This window comes from Melanerpes formicivorus, unplaced genomic scaffold (assembly GCF_026170545.1).
Source record: "Melanerpes formicivorus ecotype bairdi unplaced genomic scaffold, bMelFor1.0.p_v2 SCAF_3, whole genome shotgun sequence".
Lineage (NCBI taxonomy): Eukaryota > Metazoa > Chordata > Aves > Piciformes > Picidae > Melanerpes > Melanerpes formicivorus.
In genome coordinates this window covers 26,309,886-26,331,765 of record NW_027142355.1, presented here as the reverse complement: position 1 = coordinate 26,331,765, position 21,880 = coordinate 26,309,886, and the positions used below count along the sequence as shown (strand labels likewise).

Sequence of the window (21,880 nt, the reverse complement as noted above, 5' to 3'; positions counted from 1 at the left end):
GAAAGCCAAAAGGTCTTCCCTCAGCCTCCTTTTCTCCAGGCTAAACAACCCCAGTTCCCTCAGCCACTCCTCACCAGACCTGTTCTCCAGACCCTTCACCAGCTTCATCACCCTTTTCTGGACACACTCCAGCCCCTCAATGTTCTTCTTGGAGTGAGGGGCCCAAAACTGAATGCAGGATTTGATGTGTGACCTCAGCAGTGTCCAGTATAGTGCCATGATCACTTCCCTTCTGCTAGCCACACTATTCCTAATCAAAACCAGGATACTGCTGGCCTTCTTGGCCACCGGGGCACAATGCTGGCTCATAGTCAGCCAGCTGTTGACCAACATCCCCCAGGCCCTTTTCTGCTGGGTAGCTTTCCAGACACCACCCCAGGCCTGTAGTGTTGCATGTAAGGGCATCAAGAGAGGTACCACCCATGGGAGTCTCTCCATGGGTTTCCCTTATAGGGGGATCTGATCTGTGCAGTCAGTTGCAGCCAGCTACTTCACAAGGAAGATGTCCACACTGGGTCAGGTAGTTTCCACTCTGAACTACAGAAATAACAGGAGCTAGATGTCTAGCTCAGACCAGGATGCTGCTGTTGTAGATACTTCTATTTATTCATTAGAGCCTACATCCTGGGTCACAATTGTGGAGCAAAAAGCATTAACACCTTATGAAAATAGGTCTGATTAGTACATGGAGATTTAATCTGTGACTCAGACTGAGAGTGGGAGTGTTGCATGTGTCCTCTCATGGACCAGGGATGGGCTGAAACTTGAGACCCACAATATCCTCTCAAAGAGCAAAGGAAGACAGAGGAGCAGGAGACTCACTGCCACTACCAAAGAGACATCCCTGTGTGAGGCACAAAGGAAGCAACCAAGCCTTAACAAGGACTGCAGGGTTTGAAGTAGCATGGCTGGCTCTTGGAGGGCGAGGGAGATGCAGGACTCCTCAGCACTGCAGTAATTGAATAGTTGCTTTCCCCAGAGCGGTCCTCAGCACCACATCTCCATGGCTTTTCAGTCCCACCAGGGATGAGGACCCCAGCACTGCTCTAGGCAGCCTGGTCCAGGACTTGACAGCCCCTTTCTGGGGAGGAAATTGTTCCTCACGTGAAAGCTAAATCTTCCCTGGCGCAACCTGAGGCCATTTTCTTATGTCCTATTGCTTGTTCTTTGGAAGAGACCAACACCCACCTGGCTCTAACCTGCTTTCAGGGAACTGTGGAGAACCAGAAGATCTCTGGTCAGCCTCTTTTTCCCCAGGATAAACAAGAGGAGCCCAAAAATGAATCCAGCATTTGAGGTGTGGCCCTACCACTTCCCAGTATAGGGGTACAGTCCCTGTCTTGGACCTGCTGGCCAGACTATTGCTGATCCAAGCCATGATGCCATTGGCCTTCTTAGCCACATGTTGCCTCATCTTCATCCAACTGTCAACCAACACTCCCAGGTCCTTTTCCCCAAGCCTGGTATGTTCACAGGATTATTGTGATCCAAGTGCAGGACCCAGAAGTTGGCCTTGTTGAGCCTCAACCCATTATCCTCTACCCATTGATCCAGCCTGGTAAGATCCCTCTGTAGAGCCTCCTGACCCTCCAGAAGATCAACACTTCCATGCAACTTAGTCATTGATCACTCAGATTATTCATAAAGATATTAAAGAGAACTGGCTCCAACACCACTTCTGGCTGGCCACCATTTACCATAAACTAGACATATATCTCGTTCCCAAGCCCCAGCCCAGTATCCTTCTTTCCCTTTCTGTGTAAAGAGGTGGGCAAGTGTGTCCTTGCACTATGTTTTCCAGCAGGCACATGGGAAGGAATGATGCAGAGATACCAATCTCTTTCTCATGCTATCAGTGAACTTTTGCTGTCTCTCTCAGCTGCATCAGGAGGTTCATACCTTTTCTCCTACAGGTCCATCCTCTCCCTTCTCTCCTTTGTCTCCATCAAAACCTGGCAGACCCTGTTCACCCTGAAAGGTAAAGCAAGAAATTAGTGGACTGTGCCTCTCTCCTGGGAAGGGCCCAGCTCTCAGCCACTGGTTCTCAGTGTTTATTGCAAGCTGTGGCTCAGCGCTGATACTGCCAGCAGTGGGGAAGGGACATCTTAAAAAGCCAGCAAGAGCCAAACTTACAGGATCTCCTTTAGTGCCTTTATAACCTTGGGGTCCAAAAATAGTAATTGGCTCACCCTAGAGAAAGGAGACACAAAGGGATGAAGACATCTAGTGACACATGGACTCGTGGTTCACACTGGATGGAACCACACTTGCTATGATGGGCAAAATTCACACACCTGCAGTGAAGGTAAGCACTTCCCAAACTGTGGCCCACATGCTGGTGAAGGCATGCATGCTCCACAGCACAACATCATTTGTTGAGATTAGTTGTCCTTGGGTATAAGCTGGATGACGAACATACACAAAACCCCAGGTTAGATGATGGCTTGGGGAACCTGGTCTGGTAGGAGGTACACCTTCCCATGGGGTTATAATTCAAAGATCTTTTCAGACCTTTCCAACCCAAACCATTCCATGATTCTATGACTTATAAGAAGTCCTGAGGTTTGACAGTGGTCTCTAGTTCCAAAATACGTTGCCCCTGACTGGCATTATCTGTCTAGGTATCACGGTTGGAAATAGAGCTGTGCGTAGCATGACCCTCAGGTTCATTTCCTGATCCAAGGCTGTCAGTGGTGGGACAGGTTCACATCTGGTGGCTTGACTCCTCCATCACTCTTCCCAGGTGCAGCAAGGAGTGGGCCATAAGCAGGATGTGGAACGTGTCTGCTTGTGCTGTTGGAGCTAAGGAAAGGGAGTGGCACTTGGCTTACCCCTCAGCGGGAGTTTTTGGAGGGTCAGACATACAAACATTCATTCCAAGAGAACCAGTAGCTACAGGTGTGAAGGAACCCTATGGACACATCAGTGCCAAGTATATTTATCAGCTCAGTGGCTGAGAAGGGACATTTTGCTCCTCAAGGAGTAAAGAAGCTATGACAAACCTATTCCCATGCAAGGAATGGCTGTGCTCTGGCAAAGTGATGATTGTCTCTCCAAAGTGGGGATGGTGATGCTGTTGGTAACTCAGAGAGAGGAAGAGACTTTTTAATGGGCAACTGTAGTCCATTTGAAAAATACTCTATTTACATTCCCTGATCAGGGGAGGACTTGTTGTTGGAATCTTCAGTCAATGTTCACCAAAACAGGACAGTCTTTTGGGTTATCCAACCATCACCACAGGAGCCCAGTCAAGTTTTAGCATACTATAACCCTCCTGCTTCACTGCTCTAGGGTGTTTCTGCCCTACAGAGGTTATATCTGGAATACTAGGTCCAGTTCAGGGCTCCCCAGTTCAAGAGAGGCAGGGAACAACTGGAGTCCAGTAGAGGTTATGTAGATGCTGAGGGGACTGAAGCATCTCTGCAAGGAGGAAAGGCTGAGAGCCCTGGGGCTGTTGAGCCTGGAGAAGAGCAGCCTGAAGGGGGATCTGATCAATGCTCATCAAGAGCTAAAGGGTGGGGGGTAAGAGAATAGGGCCAGACTCTTGTCAGTGGTGCCCAACTACAGGACAAGGGGCACTGGGCACAAACTAGAACCCAGGAGGTTCCAGCTGAACATGAGGGAAAATTTCTTGACTTTAGGGTGCTGAAGCCCTAGAACAGCTTGTCCAGAGAGGTTGTGCAGTCTTCTTCTCTGGAAACATTCCAAACCTGCCTGGACCTTGCAATCCTGGGCAAGCTGCTATGAGTGACCCTGCTTTAGCAGAGGGTTTTGGACTAGCTAATCACTAGAAGTCCCTTCCAACCCCTACAAAGATGCGATTCTGTCTGTAACAGGGTGGGGTGCAATCAGTTTTGGGAACAGAAGGGGCAATAAAGATCCTGCTGCTCCATCCAACACTCAGCACAGTCCCTGGTATTCCCACAGTTTCTCCTGTATTGGTCAAGGGAGAATCAGAAAGTAAGTTAAGCTGCAATCATGTGGAACAAACCCAAGCCAATTATCTCCCCCTCCTTCCCCATTTTATCTCACATTCCACCTAATGTTTTATTAAGGTATTCCTTGGAAAACACATTACACATTCCTTCAGCCTAGAAAGTGATTTTGGGGCCTCTTCACGAAGCAGATTAAGAATTGATCTGCCTCTGGAGCGAGTCTCCTTTGAAAGTAGCTTCCTGGGAGCCAAATAGGCTTTAATCATTTAGTACTGGATGACTCAAAGGTAGAATCATCTTGTAGGTTTTTCTAAAACTCATTTTCTGGCCTTTCAGCTGGGAAGGAAGTTAACAAAACACTGGGCAGAAGTTCAGCAGTTTCTCTGCGTTTTCCAGAAGAGCCCAGGGAGTTATTTTCACATTATCTGCTATGAGCCCATTCAGGTTTTGTAAGATTGGGGTCTTCTGTGAGGTGAGTTGATTATACCAAAAAAAACAGGGGAAATTTTCTTCCTCTCTTAATTCACAGGAGGCATTTTTTTTGGGTCCCAGTAAATAGTTGCCAAAATGGTTTTCTTTGTTGTTGTTGTTTTGTAGGATCTCATCAAAGCTGTCACACAAGAGCTCCCCAAGAAGCAAGGTGTCCAGTGCAGGGATTACAGAATGGTGGGGTTTGGGGGGGACAGCTGGAGATCATCCAGTTCAACCCTCCCCTGCTAAAGCAGGGGCACTCAGAGCATCTTGCCCAGGATCACAATGTCAAAGTGGGTTTGGAATCTCTCCAGAGAAGGAGATTCCACAATCTCTCTGGGCAGCCTGCTCCAGCACCCTCACAAAACAAAAGTTTTTCCTCATATGCATATGGAACCTCTTAGGTTCCAGTTTGTGCCTGTTGCTCCTTGTCCTATCACAGGGCACCACTTAATAGAGTCTGTCCCCATCCTCTTGTCCCCCCATCCTTTATCTATTGATCATCACTGAGAAGATCCTTTTCTCAGGCTGCTCTGCTGCAGGCTAAACAGCCCCAGGAAAGGCTGAGAGCAGCCTTTCCTCCTCACAATGATGCTCCAGGTCCCTCAGCATCTTTGTAGGATGACGACAAAGTGGATTGAAAGTGATGGAGACCGCTGAGAATGAGGGGACCTCTACATGTTGTCTTCCACTACCTAAACAGGTGGACAGTGTAGAAAAGGTGGGTTCAGGCTCTTTTTGACAACATTGAAGGACAAGATGCAGCAAGAGAAACCCCTATTAGAAAGAAAAATGTCTTCACCCTGGAGGTGGCCAGATGCCTGAGCACAGACACAAAGAATCTCACATTAGGCCCTGCCCTGAGGTTCGAATCTTGAAGATTTCATTGGCAAGGGGTCTTGATTCAGACACACAGATGGCCCTGCACACTACACCATGGATTGAAGGCAGGAATTAAAGTCCTCTTCAATGAAAGGCATTTGAACCTCATCATCTGGGAACCTTGTTCAGTGCTCCAGGTTGGGTGGGCTACCCTCACTCACGTCTTGATATGAGAACTGCAACATTACTAAGTCCTCAGATATTTGAAAACACACAAAATATATTTCTACCTCTACCCAGTGAGATCCCTGACTCGATTAAATAACTGATCAGCTACTCACTGGTAACTATCAAATCTCAAACCCCTTTCACTCCATCTATCACAGTATCACAGTACATTAGAGGTTGGAAGGGACCTCAAGAGATCATTCAGTCCAACTCCCCTGCCAAAGCAGGATCACTTAGGGTAGTTTGCACAGGAATGCATCCAGGTGGGTTTTGAAAGCCTCCAGAGAAGGAGACTCCACAACCCCCCTGGGCAGCCTATTACAGTGCTCCGTCTCCCTCACTGTAAAGAAGTTTCTCCTCACGATGAGATGAAACCTTCTATGTTCAAGCTTGAACCTGTTGTTTCTTGTCTTATCAGTGCATACCACTGAAAAGAGATTGGCAATGCAGTATTCTATCCCAGAGTGTCACAGTCAGGAATGTCCTTACTCTTTCTCCCTTGGGTCCCAGAAGTCCTCGATCACCCTGAACACAAGAAGGAAAAAAACCACACAGTGAGTGATTCCCTTTCAACTTGCTCTTCCTGTCTTCTGAGTGGTGAACTTCACTACTCACAACTCCAAGCCACTAAGAACTGTCACAGCTGGAAGTCAGTTCCTTTGGGCACTCTACAAAATGATTAGCTTACCACAAGAAGTTGTGTGCAATGAGAATTTATTGTGTTGCTAAAAATCTAAATACCCAGAGGACTGAAGTGGTTTGCTCAGAACATCCATAATATAGATCTACTTCAGGATTTCAACCTCCCAATGGGATGTGGCATCTCCATGCTGCAGGGATGTGCCTACACTGCATCTAGGGTGGGATGGCATCCTATGGAAGAAACGTTTTTCTGAATTTCAGCCTTAAATCTGTCATGCTTTACTGAGCTTGCATGCTTTGCTGGACTGCTCCACATCCAGATGTAGATAGGTGACCCTCAGGGGTCTGTACTTGGACCAGTGCTGTTCAATACCTTCACCAATGATATAAACAGCAGGATTGAGTGCACCCTCAGCAAGTCTGCAAGATGAGAACAAGCTGAGTGGTGTGGTTTATAAGGCTGAAGGATGGGATCCATCCAGAGGGACCTGGACAGGCTGGAGGTGGGCTCAGGAGAACCTCAGGAGGCTCAATAAGGTAAAGTCCAAGATCCTGCACTTTGGTCAGGGCAATCCTTGATATCACTCCAGCCTGGGGAATGATTAAATTGAGAGCAGCCCTGAAGGAAAGGACTTGGGGGTGCTGGTGCATGAGAAGCTGAACAGGAGCCATCAATGGGCACTTTAAGACCAGAAGACAAACTGCATCCTGGGCTGCATCCAAAGCCACTCTGTTTTGCTCTGATAAGACCTCATCTGAAGTACTGCATGCAGCTCTGGACATAGACCTGCTGGAGAGGGTCCAGAGGAGGGCCACAAAGATGATCAGGGGGCTGGAACATCTCCTATAAAGACAGGCTGGTAGAGTTGGGGCTGTTCAGCATGGAGAAGAGAAGGCTCTGGAAAGGCCTGATATCTGCATTTCAATGTCTGAAGAAGACCTGCAGGAAGGCTGGAGAAGGACTGTTTAGAATGGTTTGTGGTGACAGGACAGGGAGCAACGGTTTGGAACTGGAGCAGGATAGATTTAGGTTGGGCATCAGGAGGAAGTTCTTCGCAATGAGAGTGATGTAATACTGGTATAGGTTGCCCAGGGATGTGGTTGAGGTCCTGTCTCTTTAGACATTCAAGATCAGACTTGCTGTGGCCCTGGGCAGCCTGATCTAGTTGGAGGTGTCCCTGATGACTGCAGTGAGATTGGACAAGATGACCTCTGAGGGTCCCTTACAACCTGATGCAATCTGCAAAGGTGTATGAAAAAGGTGCTGGTCCTGGAGGCTCTTATAATGGGCACAGTACATGAGGCTGAAGGGTAGGACTCATTCCTGATGGCATGTCGTGATTGACAGCCAAAAGAAGAGCCAGTAGCGTGCTCAGGTGGCCAAGAAGGCCAACAGAATCCTGGTTTGGATGAGCAATAGTGTGGCCAGCAGGACTCGAGTAGGGATTGTCTCCACTGGGAAGTGGTGAGGCCACGCCTTGAGTACTGCATTCAGTTTTGGGCTTCTTACTCCAAGAAGGATATTGAGGTGCTGGAGCATGTTCAGAGAAGGACAATGAAGCTGGTGGAGAGTTTGCAGCACAAGTCTGGTGAGGAGAGGCTAAGGGACCTGGGGTCATTTAGCCTGGAGAAAAGGAGGCTGAGGGCAGACCTTTTGGCTCTCTCCACCTAGCTGAAAGGAGCCAGGCAGGAGTTGGTCTCTTCTCCCAAAGAGCAAGTGATAGGGTGAGAAGAAACAGCCTCAAGTTGTGCCAGGTTTAGGTTGGTCATGAAGGAAAATGTCTTCCCCAAGAAGGAAGCACTGGAAGAAGCTGCCCAGGGCAGTGGTAGTCCCCATTCCTGGAGGGACTTGAAAGCTGTGTAGATGTGGTGCCGTGGGACATGGTTTAGTGGTGGATTTGGCAGTGTTGGATTAATGTTTGGACCTGACGATCTGAAAGGTATCTTCCAATCAAAATGATTCTATGTTTTTGAACTTCTCTGATGTTCCAGACTGGTTTGGTGACAGCAGAAGGAAGAGACTGCAAGGACTGGGTGGGGACAGGAGAACAGAGACAGACTTTAAAACTGCACTTGAACTTCTGGGTGGCAGAGATATGTGCAGGTCTCTCTGTGTCCCATTGCACGTCCCTCACATCTGGAGTGCAGTCCTCCAGCGCTACACTTCCCAAGGGCTGCAGATACGATGTAGTAGAGGAAAACCAAGGGGACTTGTGCTCACTGAGGCAAATGGAAGGGGTTGTGTTGCCTGCTGGGCTGTCACTGTCCTGTCAATGCTGCAGGACATCTGCTCCCTTTTCCCCTCACCCTGCCCATTTAGGGATCAACCAGAGCATACCAGGGGACTCTTCCTGCCCAAACTCCCAGAATTTCCTTCCAAAAAGGCCTTGGCATGCATAGATATTACAGAGGGTGGCTAATGCCACTTCAGACTTCCACACTCCCACTTATGTCTCCCTTCTAATCCACCCCAGAAGATGCTGGGATTTTCCCCACTGTTTTAACAGGGGCATCAGTAAAGTAGACTGCTGCAAAGAAAGTCTCCCCATCATGGTGACTTCCTCCAAGGAACAGTGTAGATATGAAGACTGTTGCTTACTCTTTCTCCTTTCACACCTGGGAAGCCTTTTAGACCCTGCAAGAACATAAAAGAGGATGTGAAGATAAACACTAGCAGGGAGAAGGTGTTAGCAAAGAGCAGAGTTGCCTCCAAGGATGGGCTTCACCATGGAGAAGCTGCTGGTAGGACCAGCAGAAGAGCCTCTACTTTCCTTCCACCTGAGAAGTGAATCACAGATTTGCAGAATAAAAACTTAGCTTTAAGCTTCTGCCCAGCTTTGGGTCTTGGGCAAATCTCAGGACCTCTTAGCAGATGTATTAATTTAGCCAACCTCCTCCATTTTGCCAGCCATGGACTGTGATTTTTGTAGCCTTAACATTAAAGAGAAGCAGTCCCCACCTCTCAGAGGACTTAGGGGAAGGGTTGCTCCCAGAGGGCTCCTGCTAGGTGGAGATGATGGAGATCCCCAGATGTGCCCCAGCGTAGGTCAGAGCCCCTGGAGACAGACCTAGGGTAGGAATCACATCTGGGTAGCTGGGTAGGTGGTCACTTCAGTTGCAATCTGTTTGCAACATTGGGGACTGGTGACCTCCCATGGATTTGTGGTAGACACCTTCCACCTGCAGAACTGGCAGCTTATCAGGGGGGTGGACACGGACAGGATAGACAAGGAGGAGTTAGAGCACAGACATTTCCCAAAGGGCACAAGACCTTTGCCATCTCTGTGTGCCCTGCACGGCTGCTCTGACCACTGAGACATATCATCTTGCAAGTATAAGGGTCATCTTCAGATGATGTGATCCCAGGGTGGCACCTAGTACTGCACTCATCCTTGGCCTTTTGAGGAACTTCATAAAGGACCCAAGAGATTAATTCCATGAGCGCTAACAGCCTAATAAATAAAAAGATCTTCATGAAAATACTGGCTGGGATCTGCTGGATTTCACAAGCAATCTGTAGATGAGTCAGCCAAACAAGAGTCAGACAAGGCCAAAAGCGATTGTCCTCTGCATGACACCTCACATCTCACAGCTGCCTACAGGTTTCACACTCACTTGTCCCAACAAAAGGTTGGAAGTCAGGTTTCCAGTTTCCACTTATCACTGAAAGCTTCACCCCAGTTCATTTCGCTCGCTGCTCGTGGGGATTTTGCCAGCCCTTGCTCCACTGTTGTCCATGCCATAGAAATATCCCTCCATGCTATTTTAATACTCACCATCATGCCAGTGGGACCCTGGAGTCCCACGATGCCCTCATCACCCTGTTAGGAGGGAGAAGGATAGTGATGTCCATCAGCAAAGAGAAATGCAACATGCACAGGTCCCAGCTCTGCAAACCACTCCACTCAGGACAATGAGAACTAAACATGCAGAAGCCCAGATGCGTGAAGGAGTTGCCCAAACTCCGTCAGGATTAGATCATCATGGAATTGTCCTGGTTAGAAAAGACCTCCAAGACCACAAAAATCCAAATATTATCTATCTCCACCAAGTGTTGTGCTAAATCATGTGCCCCAGCATCATGTCTCTGCCTCTTTTAAAAACACCTCCCTTAAGGATCCTATGGGTCTTGATCAAATAATCTAAAGACCTTGAGACCATCCACATGTCACTGCTAGTAGACGCTGCAGCATTTAAAGAATTGGTCAAATTGAAGCTTCAAGCTTCAGCTTCTTCTCCATCCCTGAGGGAGGCAGGCAGTTGTGAGGTGATCTGCACCTGGTTTAGCATGATATAAATCACTCCAGAAAGATGTCTCTCTCCTCTCTTGGTATAGAGAGGCCCTGATAGGACTAGCTCAGAAGCAGCTGAAAAGTTGCCCAGAGAAGTTGTGGATATTTCATCCCTGGAAGTGTTTAAGACCAGGCTGGATGAGACTTTGAGTAACCTGCTCTAGTAAGAGGTGTCCCTGCCCATGGCAGGAGCATTCCAAGTGAGGCCATTTTATGGTTCTGTGAGGCTGGATGACCTCATGTGTCTGTCCCCAGGATGTACTTACATCCAACAAGGGGCAGAGGTCTGAGATGTTCCTGGGAGCTGTTCTTCCCCCTGATTTGAGGGCTCAGTAGCTTTTCTGAACCTTCGTGATTCATTGCTGAACATGATTTCAGCAGGGCTCACATTCTGTAAAGGCATGAGGAATTCACCTGGAATTCCTACCATTTACTTCCAGAAAAAAACCCCACAACCCACAGCTCAGCTGCTCAGCAGTAATTTGTGCCTTTGGAGACCAATACGAGCCTCACCTTCATGCCTGGTTGTGGTGTCCAGATGGTGCAGACCATGCTCAGAATCTCCCTTCAAGTGTGCTGTTGGTTGTCTACAAACCTTGCTAGCTCTATTGGTGTCTACGGAGTCCTTTTATGACCTCCCTGGAGGTGTTCATGGCCAGGCTGGATCAGGCCTTGAGCAACCTGGTCTAGTGGGCCAGGTGTCCCTGCCCATAGCAGGGGGGCTGGACCTAGATGGTCCCATCCAACCCAAACCAGTCTATGATTCTATGACCTTCCTAGGTAGATCCTACAACATTTATCTGTTTTTAAGATGTCTAGACATCATCCTGTGAGGCCAAATTTAGACCTCTAATTTAAACCCAATGTCATCTGAACTTCTGTGATTCACTTTAGATTTATGCCGGAGTCAGAAGAGCAGGAACATTATTTCATCATTTCCTTCAGATAATGAAGCTTGAGCAAGGTTTACACTGGACCTTTCACAGCTGTTGACATTCTCATTAAGTGTTTTGTCTCAGGGGCTTCACTGAGCAGCTCTGCTGGCAGATGGGGACTTTGTCTAAATGGATCGTGGAATAAAACCAGTTTATTCGTGGAACAGCCACACAAGCTGCAAATTGAAACATGGCCTCTGATTATGACTCAAGAGGGTCTCCCTGAGGTCTTTGCCAGAAGGAACCCAAAACTTCTCAGCAGCATGAGGAAAAATGAATGCTGCTGCTCCAAGGATGATGGGAGCTGCTTCCCTGTGCCAGGATGACAGGAGGGAAGAGAGGAATGAGGATACAAATGCTAGAGGCAGATTTCAGAAAGAATGAGCTTGCAGGTAGAATCATTGACTGGCTTGAGTTGGAAGGGACCTTAAAGCTCATCTATTTCCATCTCTCTGACATGGGCAGGGACACCTCCCACTAGATCAGGTTGCTCAAAAACTCATTCAGCCCTGCCTTAAGCACTTCCAGGGATGAGACATCAACAGCTTCTCTGGGCAGCCTGTTCTAGCATCTCACCACCCTCAGAGTAAAGAACTTATTCCTAATGTCCAACCTAAATGTACCCTGATCTAGTAAGCAGTATCCCCAGAGCATACAGAACCCAAGGTGGTTCCCCACCAAGATGATAGGATTCAAACTCACAGATGTAGACGTGTAGATATTACCTTCAACTCTTCAATCTAGCCAGTGAAGGTATAGCAAACACAGTCAATTGGGCAAGATTCCCTTGGCCATGCAGTAGGCCAGTGTTGCCTGCAGGGCTTGAGGGTATCTAATTACAGAGGAGATGCTAATTGCAACCTGTGGGCAGATTCTGGTCAGTGCCAGCTCCAGCTGAGTATAGCAGTGTATACCACCTCCAAAATGTGACTGGTGAGAAATTAAGGAGAGCTCTGAAAACAGTCCTCTAGGCATCTTCTAAGATGGGTAAGATGGAGATGGAGGTAATAAAGCTGCCTCCAAAAGAGGGTAGGCTGCAAGAAGCCAAGCCAAGAATATCTGCTCTGCCCCAGTGAGGCTGCATCTGGAGTATAGTGTCCAGTTCTGTGCTCTCCAGTTCAAGAGAGACAGGGAAGTACCAGGAAGAGTCCAGTCTACAAAGATGCTGAGGGAACTGGAGCAACTGCCCAAAAAGGTTGTGGAGTTTTCTTCTCTGAAGAGATTCCAAACCCTCCTGGACATTGTGATGAGGCCTTGAGCACCCTGGTCTAGTGGAAGGTGTCCCTGCCAATGCCAGGAGGATTGGAACTAGATGATTTTTAAAGTCCCTTCTAATCCAAACCATACTATGAATCTATGAATCCTAGGCCACCTGCTGTGGGTGACCCTGCTTTAGCAAGAGGGTTCCACTAGGTAATCTCCAGAGGTCCCTCCCAACCCCCACCATGCTGGGTTTCTGTGATGTATGGAGGAACCTACCCGAGGGCCAGGCAGTCCATGAGGACCTCTTGGGCCAGCTGCTCCAACACCAATTTCTCCCTGCAGAACAGAGAACCCCAGAAGCCTTGTTTGAAGCAAGGACACCTCATCAGATGAGTGCTGATTAGTTTGGCCATGGCACAGAAAGAATCAGGAGACTGATTTTCTGCTGTACTTTGTGGAGGATGCTCCAGCAACCATAGGGAAGGAGGGCATGGGAGTGAAAGCATGAAGTGACAGCAGTGGGCTGTCCCTTTGCCACCCCAAGATCTCAGCACTTACCTTGTTGCCTTTGGGTCCAGGTGTCCCAGGAATCCCCTGTAGGACAAGAAAAATAAAACAGCAGGAAGGACTTTGCTTTGAAAGTCTTCAATTCTCTTTTGTCCCAGTTCTCCAATATGATGAAAGCACACCCAGCTCAGGTCCCAGGGCCTCAGCCTCTCCCCGAAAGACACAGGGCCTCAGCCTCTCCCCCAAAAGACACAGGGACAATGCATAAAAGTCACCTCTTTTCCTGGGGATCCTGGTGGTCCCCTGGGCCCAGTAAATCCATTCCGACCTCTCTTCCCACGCTCCCCCTTGAAGAAAAAAATCCTCTAATGAGGAGAACATCCTGGTGGGAAAGGTCATGCTTTCCCCCATCCAGACAAAGTAGAAGCTGATGCCCCCAGGTGTTCCCTGTACTGGCAGCAAGCAGGAGGAAGTCTCCTCATTGGATCTTTTGTTGAAGAGAGAGCACTCCAGCTTCATCAAGACCCTGAGTTTAGGCACATTTCTGTCCTCTGCCTCCACCCACCCAGCTAAACCTCCACATCTATAATGAGATCCATTGCTCCCTCTGTTCTCAGGGGCTAGTGACCCCAAAACCCACTCCTGACATCTCCTTGAGACCTGGATAGGTGGGGGATTGACCCACAGAGGACACCTTGTAGACAGTCTCAATAGGGCCACTGTTCTCACCATGAAGAGGCCAATACAATACATGCTGACCCCTCACTGTACACCACCTACCTTCTGTCCTGGCATCCCAGCCAGACCTGGAGGTCCTCTGTCCCCCTGTGACCCAGGGGTTCCAGCATTGCCACGAATGCCCTGGATGCCCTCAGCTCCTGGAGGTCCTGGGGCCCCTGGCTCACCCTGTTGAGTGAATCACAACGAATTTGGATCTTAAGTGGGCTTAACTGCCCCCCCCCCCCCGAGGTCTTGGAGAAAGCCTGAGGTGTCTCCTGGAATTTACACAACCAGTATATGGAACTGGGAACACCCCCTTCAGCCCTGGGCAATAAGGGAGGTTCTAAGGCTGGAGAAAGAACTGAACCATAGCTTGCTAAGCAGGAAGCCGCTACCTGTAAGATCTTCAGAGCTCTCTGGTGAATTCAAACCCTGCACATCTGCAATATCCCAAGAGATCTCAGAAACACATCCCTGCTGACACCACAAATCCCTGGATGTTTTTTTCACAGCCCTAATTCAGAGCCTGATCTAGCTGAAGATGTCCCTGCTCTTTGCAGGGGTTGGGACTAGATGGCCTTTAAAGGTTCCTTCCAAACCAAACCATTCTCTGATTCTATGATATTTATCATCCAGACCTCACCCACAGGAGGACACTGAGTTCTCCCTCTGTCCCAGAGCCATGTTCCTGCCTTCCCAGACTGGGTCTGGCTTTGGTGCTTTATCTTTGTACCTGCAGCCAGTTCCATGCTCCACACCCAGCAGTGGAAAGCATGAAATACAAAGATTCCTCAAAACCCAAGTGAAATCCTATGTAGAAGAGAAGAAAGGCTTACCTTAAGTCCAGGTGGCCCAGCCTGACCAACAGGGCCTCTTAACCCAATTCCTGGTTCTCCCTGTGAAGAGAGGGTGGTGAGGAACAATCAAGATCATTCCTTCCTTTCCCTGTGAAGCCCATCAAAACAAGATCTTGCTTCCTGCTGCTCCCTGGACACCCAACTGAAGTCCCCTCAGAGCTGATCCTACCTTGAAGGTTTCTATAGAGCCCTCTCTGACTACCACATCTCCTCTAGATGATATGAGGTCTTACCTGACCTGGCAAGACAAAGGTGCTGAGAACATTTCAATATCTTTAGAAGAGAAGAAGCTGGGTTGCAGGAACATTACTGGAGATGGTATCAGCAGACTGTGGGGGAGACCCTCATCTTCTGGCATTACTCATTTCTAAGGTGGGTGTCCTGTCTACATAAGACCACTGGAGTTCCTTCCTGGTCAACAGGGAGATGCTAGGTCCTCAGCAAGTGACTGACCACACTGAGCCCACATCTCAGAAGGTTATCTGGACACCCAGCCCTGAGATGGTGAGGTTAGGTTGGCAAAAAGTGGAGGGAGAACAAAGCTCTCACAGTGTATGAAGAGACACCTCTGACTGTGGCACCAACATTGTTCTTTACCTTCTGACCACTTTCACCTCTGTCTCCTTTGGTGCCCTACAAAATAAAGAGAGAATTACCAGGAGATCATGTGAAGTACTACCTCAGGGTAACCCTCAACAAGAGCAAAGGTTTCCAGTTTGCCCATTGCCTTTGGCAGCATGGAGCAACTGGCCCCGCAGAACGTAGGCAGTAAGCTGCCTGACTAGGGGACAGTCAAATACCCTAACACAGAGCCACACTGCTCCCAGGGAGGAGATGGAGTACTGGCTTGAGCCAGCAGATTTTGACTTTCCTGTGGCAATCTCCAGTGCTGGATTTGGGCCACGTACATAGCATTGCTGTCCTACTGCAGCTGCTGAACCTGACTCCGTAGCTCACCTTTTCTCCAGGTTCTCCTGTCTCTCCAGGCTGTCCCTGCAAGACAAAACCCATCCATCTTCCAGCCACCTCCTCCACCTCCCTCTGTTCTCATACTGTCATGTGCTCCCAGGATGCTCCACCACACAGATGATAGCCCATGCCAAGTTCCCCTTCTCCACTGGGCTGTGCCTTTTAACAACAATATTTGTCTGCCTTTCTTCTGAATGTTTGGGTTCCACCACCCCAGATCTACCATTTTGTACCTATAAATCAGGACCATAGAATGTATTAAATTGGAAGGGACCTTAAAGATCATCTAATCCCACCCCCCTGGCATGGGCAGGGACACCTCCCAGTAGATTAGTTTGCTCAATTTTTCATCCAGCCTGGTCTTAACCAGTTCCAGGGGTGAGGCATGGAAGTATTTAGAATAGAATGTTTTAGGTTGGAAGGGACCTTTAAAGGTCATCTAGCCCAATCTCCCTGCAGTGGGGTCTCCCACAGACCCTGAACATCCTCTCCATCAGCACATTTCCCAGCTGTCTCTCCCCTCCCAGATCCTCTTAGCACAGAGAGCCTTCTCCTGGTCTCAGAGGCTCAGGTCAGAAGAAATCTCTTGGTACCTTTTCTCCTTTGTCTCCACGGATTCCCAGAGCTCCCATTTCTCCCTGGAAAACAACAGTCTGAGAATCACAGAATGACTGGGGTTGGAAGGGACACCTGGAGGTCATCTAGTCCCACCAACCCCACCAAATCAGGTTCACCCACAGCAAGTTGCACAGGATGGCATTCAGGTGAGCTGTGAATGACTTCAGAGATGGGAGACTCCACCACCTCTCTGGGCACCTGTTCCAGGGCTCCATCACTCTTAAATTAAAGACATTCCTTTTCATGTTATGTTCAAGTTTGTGTCTGTTACCTCTTCTCCTCTCACTGGACACCACTTAAGAAAGACTGGTCCCATCCTCCTGACACCCACTCTGGGAGTATTTATCGGCATTAATAAGATCCCCTCTCAGTCATCTTCAGGCTTTCTTCTCAAGAGAGATGTTCCAGTCCCCTCATCTTCATAGCCCTTTGCTGTACTCTCTCTTAAGCAGTTTCCTGTCCTTCCTGAACTGGGAAGCCCAGAACTGGACACAATACTCCAGATGAGGTCTCCCCAGTGCAGAATAGAGGGGAAGAGGAGTTACCTCTCTTGACCTGCTGGCCACACTCTTCTTGATGCATCCCAGGCCTTCTCAGGCACAAGAGCACATTGCTGTTGTCCACCAGGACTCCCAGGTCTTTTTCCACAGAGCTGCTTTCCAGCAGAAAACCCTTCACATGAGCATTACTACAAGAAATATTTCCTTCCCTCTTTAGACCAGATGGGTGCTACCCTTGTTCCTGCATTAGCTTTTGGCTAACACCTGTGAAGGACCCCTCATTTCCACCACTTGCATTCCTAGACCTCTCTGCACTCAGGCTTTCTCTTCTGAGCAGCAGAAATACAGAGAGAGAGAGAGAAAGAGAAAATTAATTGTGGAGGAAGGGCCAGATGTTAGTGGTAAACTGAGGATCTTCCTGTCCCAGGAGACTGCAGGTGTTAAAGAAGCCATGAGTTTGAGAGAGAAAAAAGCTATCAAGGATCCTCAAAACACAAAACCCATGCATGGATCAATCAGTGATGAAAGATTCAAGCCTGAAACTTTTGCTCATTATCAATGGCCAAAACTGTTGATTGCTACCTCTTGGACTATCTGTCTTGAGCAACTTTCACCCATGATTGCTCAGCCTCCAAATGAGATTGCTTTGGGAGATGGATCATTACTATGACATTCCTCTGGGATGAAACAAAAGCACTGACCTTTGGGCCAGGGGAAGGTGGATCTTCTGGGCCAGTTTGCTCCTTCTGGAAGACATGAAAAATGCACATGTAGAATGGGGCTGGGATGTAGCACAACAGGAGAAGGGACCAGTTGCATCCTACATTAAGATGAGCACAGTGTGAATGCTGTACCCTAATTCTTCTTGGAGCAAGGAGGGCCTGGGTGTGCCTTGGATCAAAAAACCACTTTTGGCAGTAGTACAGATGACCCACATTAACCCTGGATCTCAATGGAGCTGTTTAATTAGGAAAAACTTCTTCCCTTAACGGGTTTTCAAGGCCTGGAACAGGCTGCCCAGGGCAATGGTAGAGTCCCCATCCCTGGAAGGATTTCAAAGCTGTGTAGATGTGCTGCTGAGGGACATGGGTTAGTGGTGACTTGGCAGTGCTGAGTTAATGGTTGAACTTGATGATCTTAAAGGTCTCTTCCAACCAAAACAATTCTATAATTCCATTCTGTGTGTTTGAGAACACCTTTGTATGCATGCTTCACTCACTGTGGATCCAGACGGCAATTTCCTTGCTCCTGGGGCACCAGGGAGATGAACCTGTGACAGAACCAAGAAGGAAGGTTCACCATTTTCTCTTGGATCAAGCCAATGGCTCTGCTCTTGCACACAGGCAAGGTTGAAGCTGCTGCCGTGAAATGGGGTCTTTACCATGTGTTGCTTGTGCTCAGATGATCTCCTTGCTCTAACTTGTGTTGGGAGTGCAGAGCCATCATCTGAATTCATATCTTCCTGCAGAAAGGAAACAGCATCCCACTGAACACCAAATATTATCTTACATCATTATTATAATAAATGCAACATATAGAGGCTACAAAGATGTTGAAGGGCCTGGAGCATCTCTGTGAGAAGAGAAAGTTGGAGCCCTGGAGCAGGCTGTCCAGAGATGTTGTGGAGACTCCTTCTCTGCAGAGATTCCAAACCCTACACATTGACAGGCTCTAAATTGCTGCTGCTCTTGAGCAGAAATCCATGTTCAATTCATGGACATTTGGCTAGCATCACAAGGCAGTGAAGCCCATGGGTTGCCAAGACCTCAATGAGGTTTTGAAGGTGACCCATTGGCATGAGATCTCATAAAGCTGCTATTTACTGGGGTGGTGGGAAATTGCAGGGGGTAATAACTCTCCTTCCCTCTGCAATTCCTCTGCAATTTTGGCAGTTTCCTGCTCAAAGGTGCCAGCAATCAGGCACCTCAAAGAAAAGTTGAGAGGGGGCTGCTTTCTAAAGGGATTATTTACTGATGGCAGCTGGCAGTGTGAAAATGAAAGGCAAAGAGAGAAGGGGAAGAAAGAACAAATCAGATTAGGACAGGAAAGAAAAACATGGAAATAAAAAGGGGAGAAAAAATATTCTTGCAGAAAAAAAGTTGGCAGAGAAAAGAAAGAAACAGAAAAGTCACATTATCAAAGCATGGTGGGGGTTGGGAGAAACCTCTGGAGATCACCCAGTCCAGCCCCCTTGCTAAAGCAGGGTCACTCAAAGCAGGTTGCCCAGGATTCCAGTGTCCAGGCAGGTTTGGAATCTCTTCACAGAAGGAGACTCCACAACCTCTCTGGGCAGCCTGCTCCAGGGCTCCACCACTCACAGAAAAGAAGCTTCATCTCAGGTTTGGGTGGAATGTCCTGGGTTCTAGTATGTGCCCCTTGCCCTATCACTGGGCACCACTGAAAAGAGTCTGGCCCAATCCTCTTGGCCTCACCCTTTAGCTCTTGCTGAGCATTAAGAAGATCCCATCTCAGGCTCAACAGCCCCAGGGCTCTCAGTTTTTCCTCCTCACAGAGATGCTCCATGCCCCTCAGCATCTTTGTAGCCTCAGCTGGATGCTCTTCAGCAGTTCCCTGTCTGTTTTGAGTCGTGGAGGCCAGAAAGGGACCAAATACTCCAGCTGTGGCCTCACTAGTGCAGAGTAGAGGGGGAGGAGAACCTCCATCTGCTGGCCACACTCTCCTTAATTCCTTAATGCACCCCTGGAGTCTGTGGGCCTTCTTGGCCATGGGGGCACATTGCTGGCTCATGGTTAACTAAAAACCAAGGAGCTATCAGTGAGGAAAACTTGAATGGCTGTGAATTTATCCACATGAGACAACCAGAAGCATTTATCTGAAGTAACTCAAAAAATTAGTAAGCTTAACTGCAGGGGAGCTGGGAGTTGGAGAAGGCAGAAATTGGCTGTTTTGGTCCTATAACACCAAAGAAGTGACTCATGCATGGAAAGAGTAACCAGCCACTGCCTGTCACACCAGCATGTGTGCCTGGACTCATCCTGCATCTCTATCAGTTGATTTGCTTCTCCCATTAACTTCTGTCAGACAGAAATTGCACCTCTGAGATGAAGCTCTTGGGCTATTAGAGGCTGCCCATCTCTAGGGTCTCATGAACCTTTTAACAGGTAAAATGTGTGATTACAGCTGCTGCTGATGGGAAAACAACCAGCTCCATTTCACTCCCTTCCCATCACTCTCTGATGAGTTCACTTTGGCTGCAGAAGCACCAGTGATGAGAAGATGCAGGATATGCTGCAGATAAGGAGGGGCAGCTCCTGTGTCCCACCTGTGGACCACACTTTTCTCTCTTCCTGAGGGGAGACCTCTTTGCTCTCTACAACTCCCTAAAAGAAGATTGGAGTGAGCTGGGGATGGTCTCTTCTCCCTAGTATCCTGTGATAGAATGAGAGGAAATGGCCTCAAATTGTGACAGAGGAGGTTTAGGTTGCATATTAGGAAAAATTCCTTTACTGAAAGAATGGTCAAGCATTGGAACAGGCTGCCCAGGGAGGCGGTGGAGTCACCATCTCTAGAGGTGTTCAAGAAACGTGTGGACATGGCGCTTTGGTTCATGGTGGTCTTAGGTTGATGGCTGGACTCCATGATCTTGGAGGTCTTTTCCAGCTGAAACAATTTTATAATTAAGAGGATTTACACCAAATGCAACTGAGGAAAAGACCCTTGGGGTGCAGAACCCATTGTGCTGAGGAGGGGGCTTGAAGTGACCTAAAAAACTTCATAGAGTCATAGAATGGCTTATGTTGGAAAGGATCTTTAAAAGCCATGGAGTCCAACCCTCTTGCAGTCTGTAGGGACAACTTCAGCTAGAGTAGGTTGCCCAGAGCTGTCAAATAAATGGTTCCAGGGATGGGGCATCTACCTGCTCTCTCCACAACCTGGTCCAGTGTCTCACCACCCTCATCATAACAAACTTCTTCCTTCTTTCTAGTCTAATCTCCCTCTTTCAGTTTCAAACTATCCCCCCTTGTCCTGTCACAACAGGCCCTGCTAAAATGTCTGTCCCCAGCTTTCTAACAGCCCTTCTTTAAGAACTGAAAGTCCAGAAGAATGTCCCTCTATGCAGTCCTCCTAGCAGCTGTTCCAACTTTACAAGCACCTCAGCTGAAGTGAAGTTCATTGGATATGAGAGCAGGAAGGATGGTGTTCCAGAGGTCCCTTCCAACCCCTAGTGCTCTGTGATTCTGTAATCTTCTGTGGTAGCAGATCTCTCTCCAGCTGAACCATTTCCAGTCAAGGGAAATGGAGAAACAAAGCTGGTGGATGCTCATGGCACAGGCCCCCATTTCCAGAGCTACAGCTTGCACATAGAGAGGTGTGTGTGGGGTATGTGTGTCCCTGCCTTTGTGCCGGGAGCCCTCTCGTGGCTACTGCCACATCATTTCTTCCAGCTTCATGATTCAGTGTGGTGTTAGTTTGGACAGACAGCCAAAAGACAGGTAAAGTGATGGGAGAAGCAGCAAGTGCTGAGCACACTCCCTAAATCAGCGTGAAGTTTCCTCCCTCAGGGACTCCTCAGTCTGAGCTCTCATCTCATTGCTGTTCCTAGAAATATCCTTGCTAATGCTGTTCCCAGAAGTAAATCTGCCTGCAGCTCCAAGCAAACATCCAAGGAGTTTTGGGGTTTCTTTTGAAAGCAGACTGATCTCTTGTCTTTGACTATTTGGAACAGGCTGCCCAAGGAAGTGGTGGAGTCCCCAACCCGGAAAGTATAGAAAAGCTGTGTAGATGTAGAGGAGGGATAGAACTTGATGATCTCCATAAAATCATTCTATGATTTTATGATGTGCTGCTGAGGGACATGGTTTAGTGGTGACCTGTCAGTGCTGGGTTAATGGTTGGACTCAAATTCAAAGGTCTTTTCCAACTAAATTGTGCCTATGATTCTGTTTCCTCTGGGACAGTCACCTTGGCACAGCTGATGCACAAAGGCAAATTACAATTTGTTCATCTCAGGGAGTCTTTAAAAAGGGGAAAATCTCCAAATTCCTCATTAGACCCCAAGTCATCTTCCTCAAGGGACTCAGACTCTGCACTCCAGAGCTGGTCTCAGGAGGTTACATACCAGGATCATAGAATAATAGAACCATTTTGGTTGGAAAAAACCTTCAAGGTCAAGTCCAGCCATCAACCCAACACCACTGCAGCCATTAAACAATGCCTCAG

General features: G+C 48.2%; 1 protein-coding gene across 1 annotated transcript in view; it reads right to left on the bottom strand.

The window, feature by feature from the left end:
* The window catches only part of LOC137457271 (collagen alpha-1(VII) chain-like), a 133,392-nt gene that overhangs the window by 56,661 nt on the left and 54,851 nt on the right, over positions 1-21,880 (bottom strand). Inside the window, exons 47-62 of the mRNA XM_068169106.1 lie at positions 18,081-18,161; positions 17,919-17,969; positions 17,401-17,445; positions 16,175-16,219; positions 15,570-15,605; positions 15,210-15,245; positions 14,592-14,651; positions 13,816-13,941; positions 13,311-13,382; positions 13,087-13,122; positions 12,805-12,864; positions 9,875-9,919; positions 8,698-8,733; positions 5,946-5,981; positions 2,134-2,190; positions 1,900-1,971 (exon numbers count right to left, since the gene is read on the bottom strand). Of these exons, the coding sequence (XP_068025207.1) occupies positions 1,900-1,971; positions 2,134-2,190; positions 5,946-5,981; positions 8,698-8,733; positions 9,875-9,919; positions 12,805-12,864; positions 13,087-13,122; positions 13,311-13,382; positions 13,816-13,941; positions 14,592-14,651; positions 15,210-15,245; positions 15,570-15,605; positions 16,175-16,219; positions 17,401-17,445; positions 17,919-17,969; positions 18,081-18,161 (894 nt within the window). The remainder of the gene's footprint in view (positions 1-1,899; positions 1,972-2,133; positions 2,191-5,945; positions 5,982-8,697; positions 8,734-9,874; positions 9,920-12,804; positions 12,865-13,086; positions 13,123-13,310; positions 13,383-13,815; positions 13,942-14,591; positions 14,652-15,209; positions 15,246-15,569; positions 15,606-16,174; positions 16,220-17,400; positions 17,446-17,918; positions 17,970-18,080; positions 18,162-21,880) is intronic.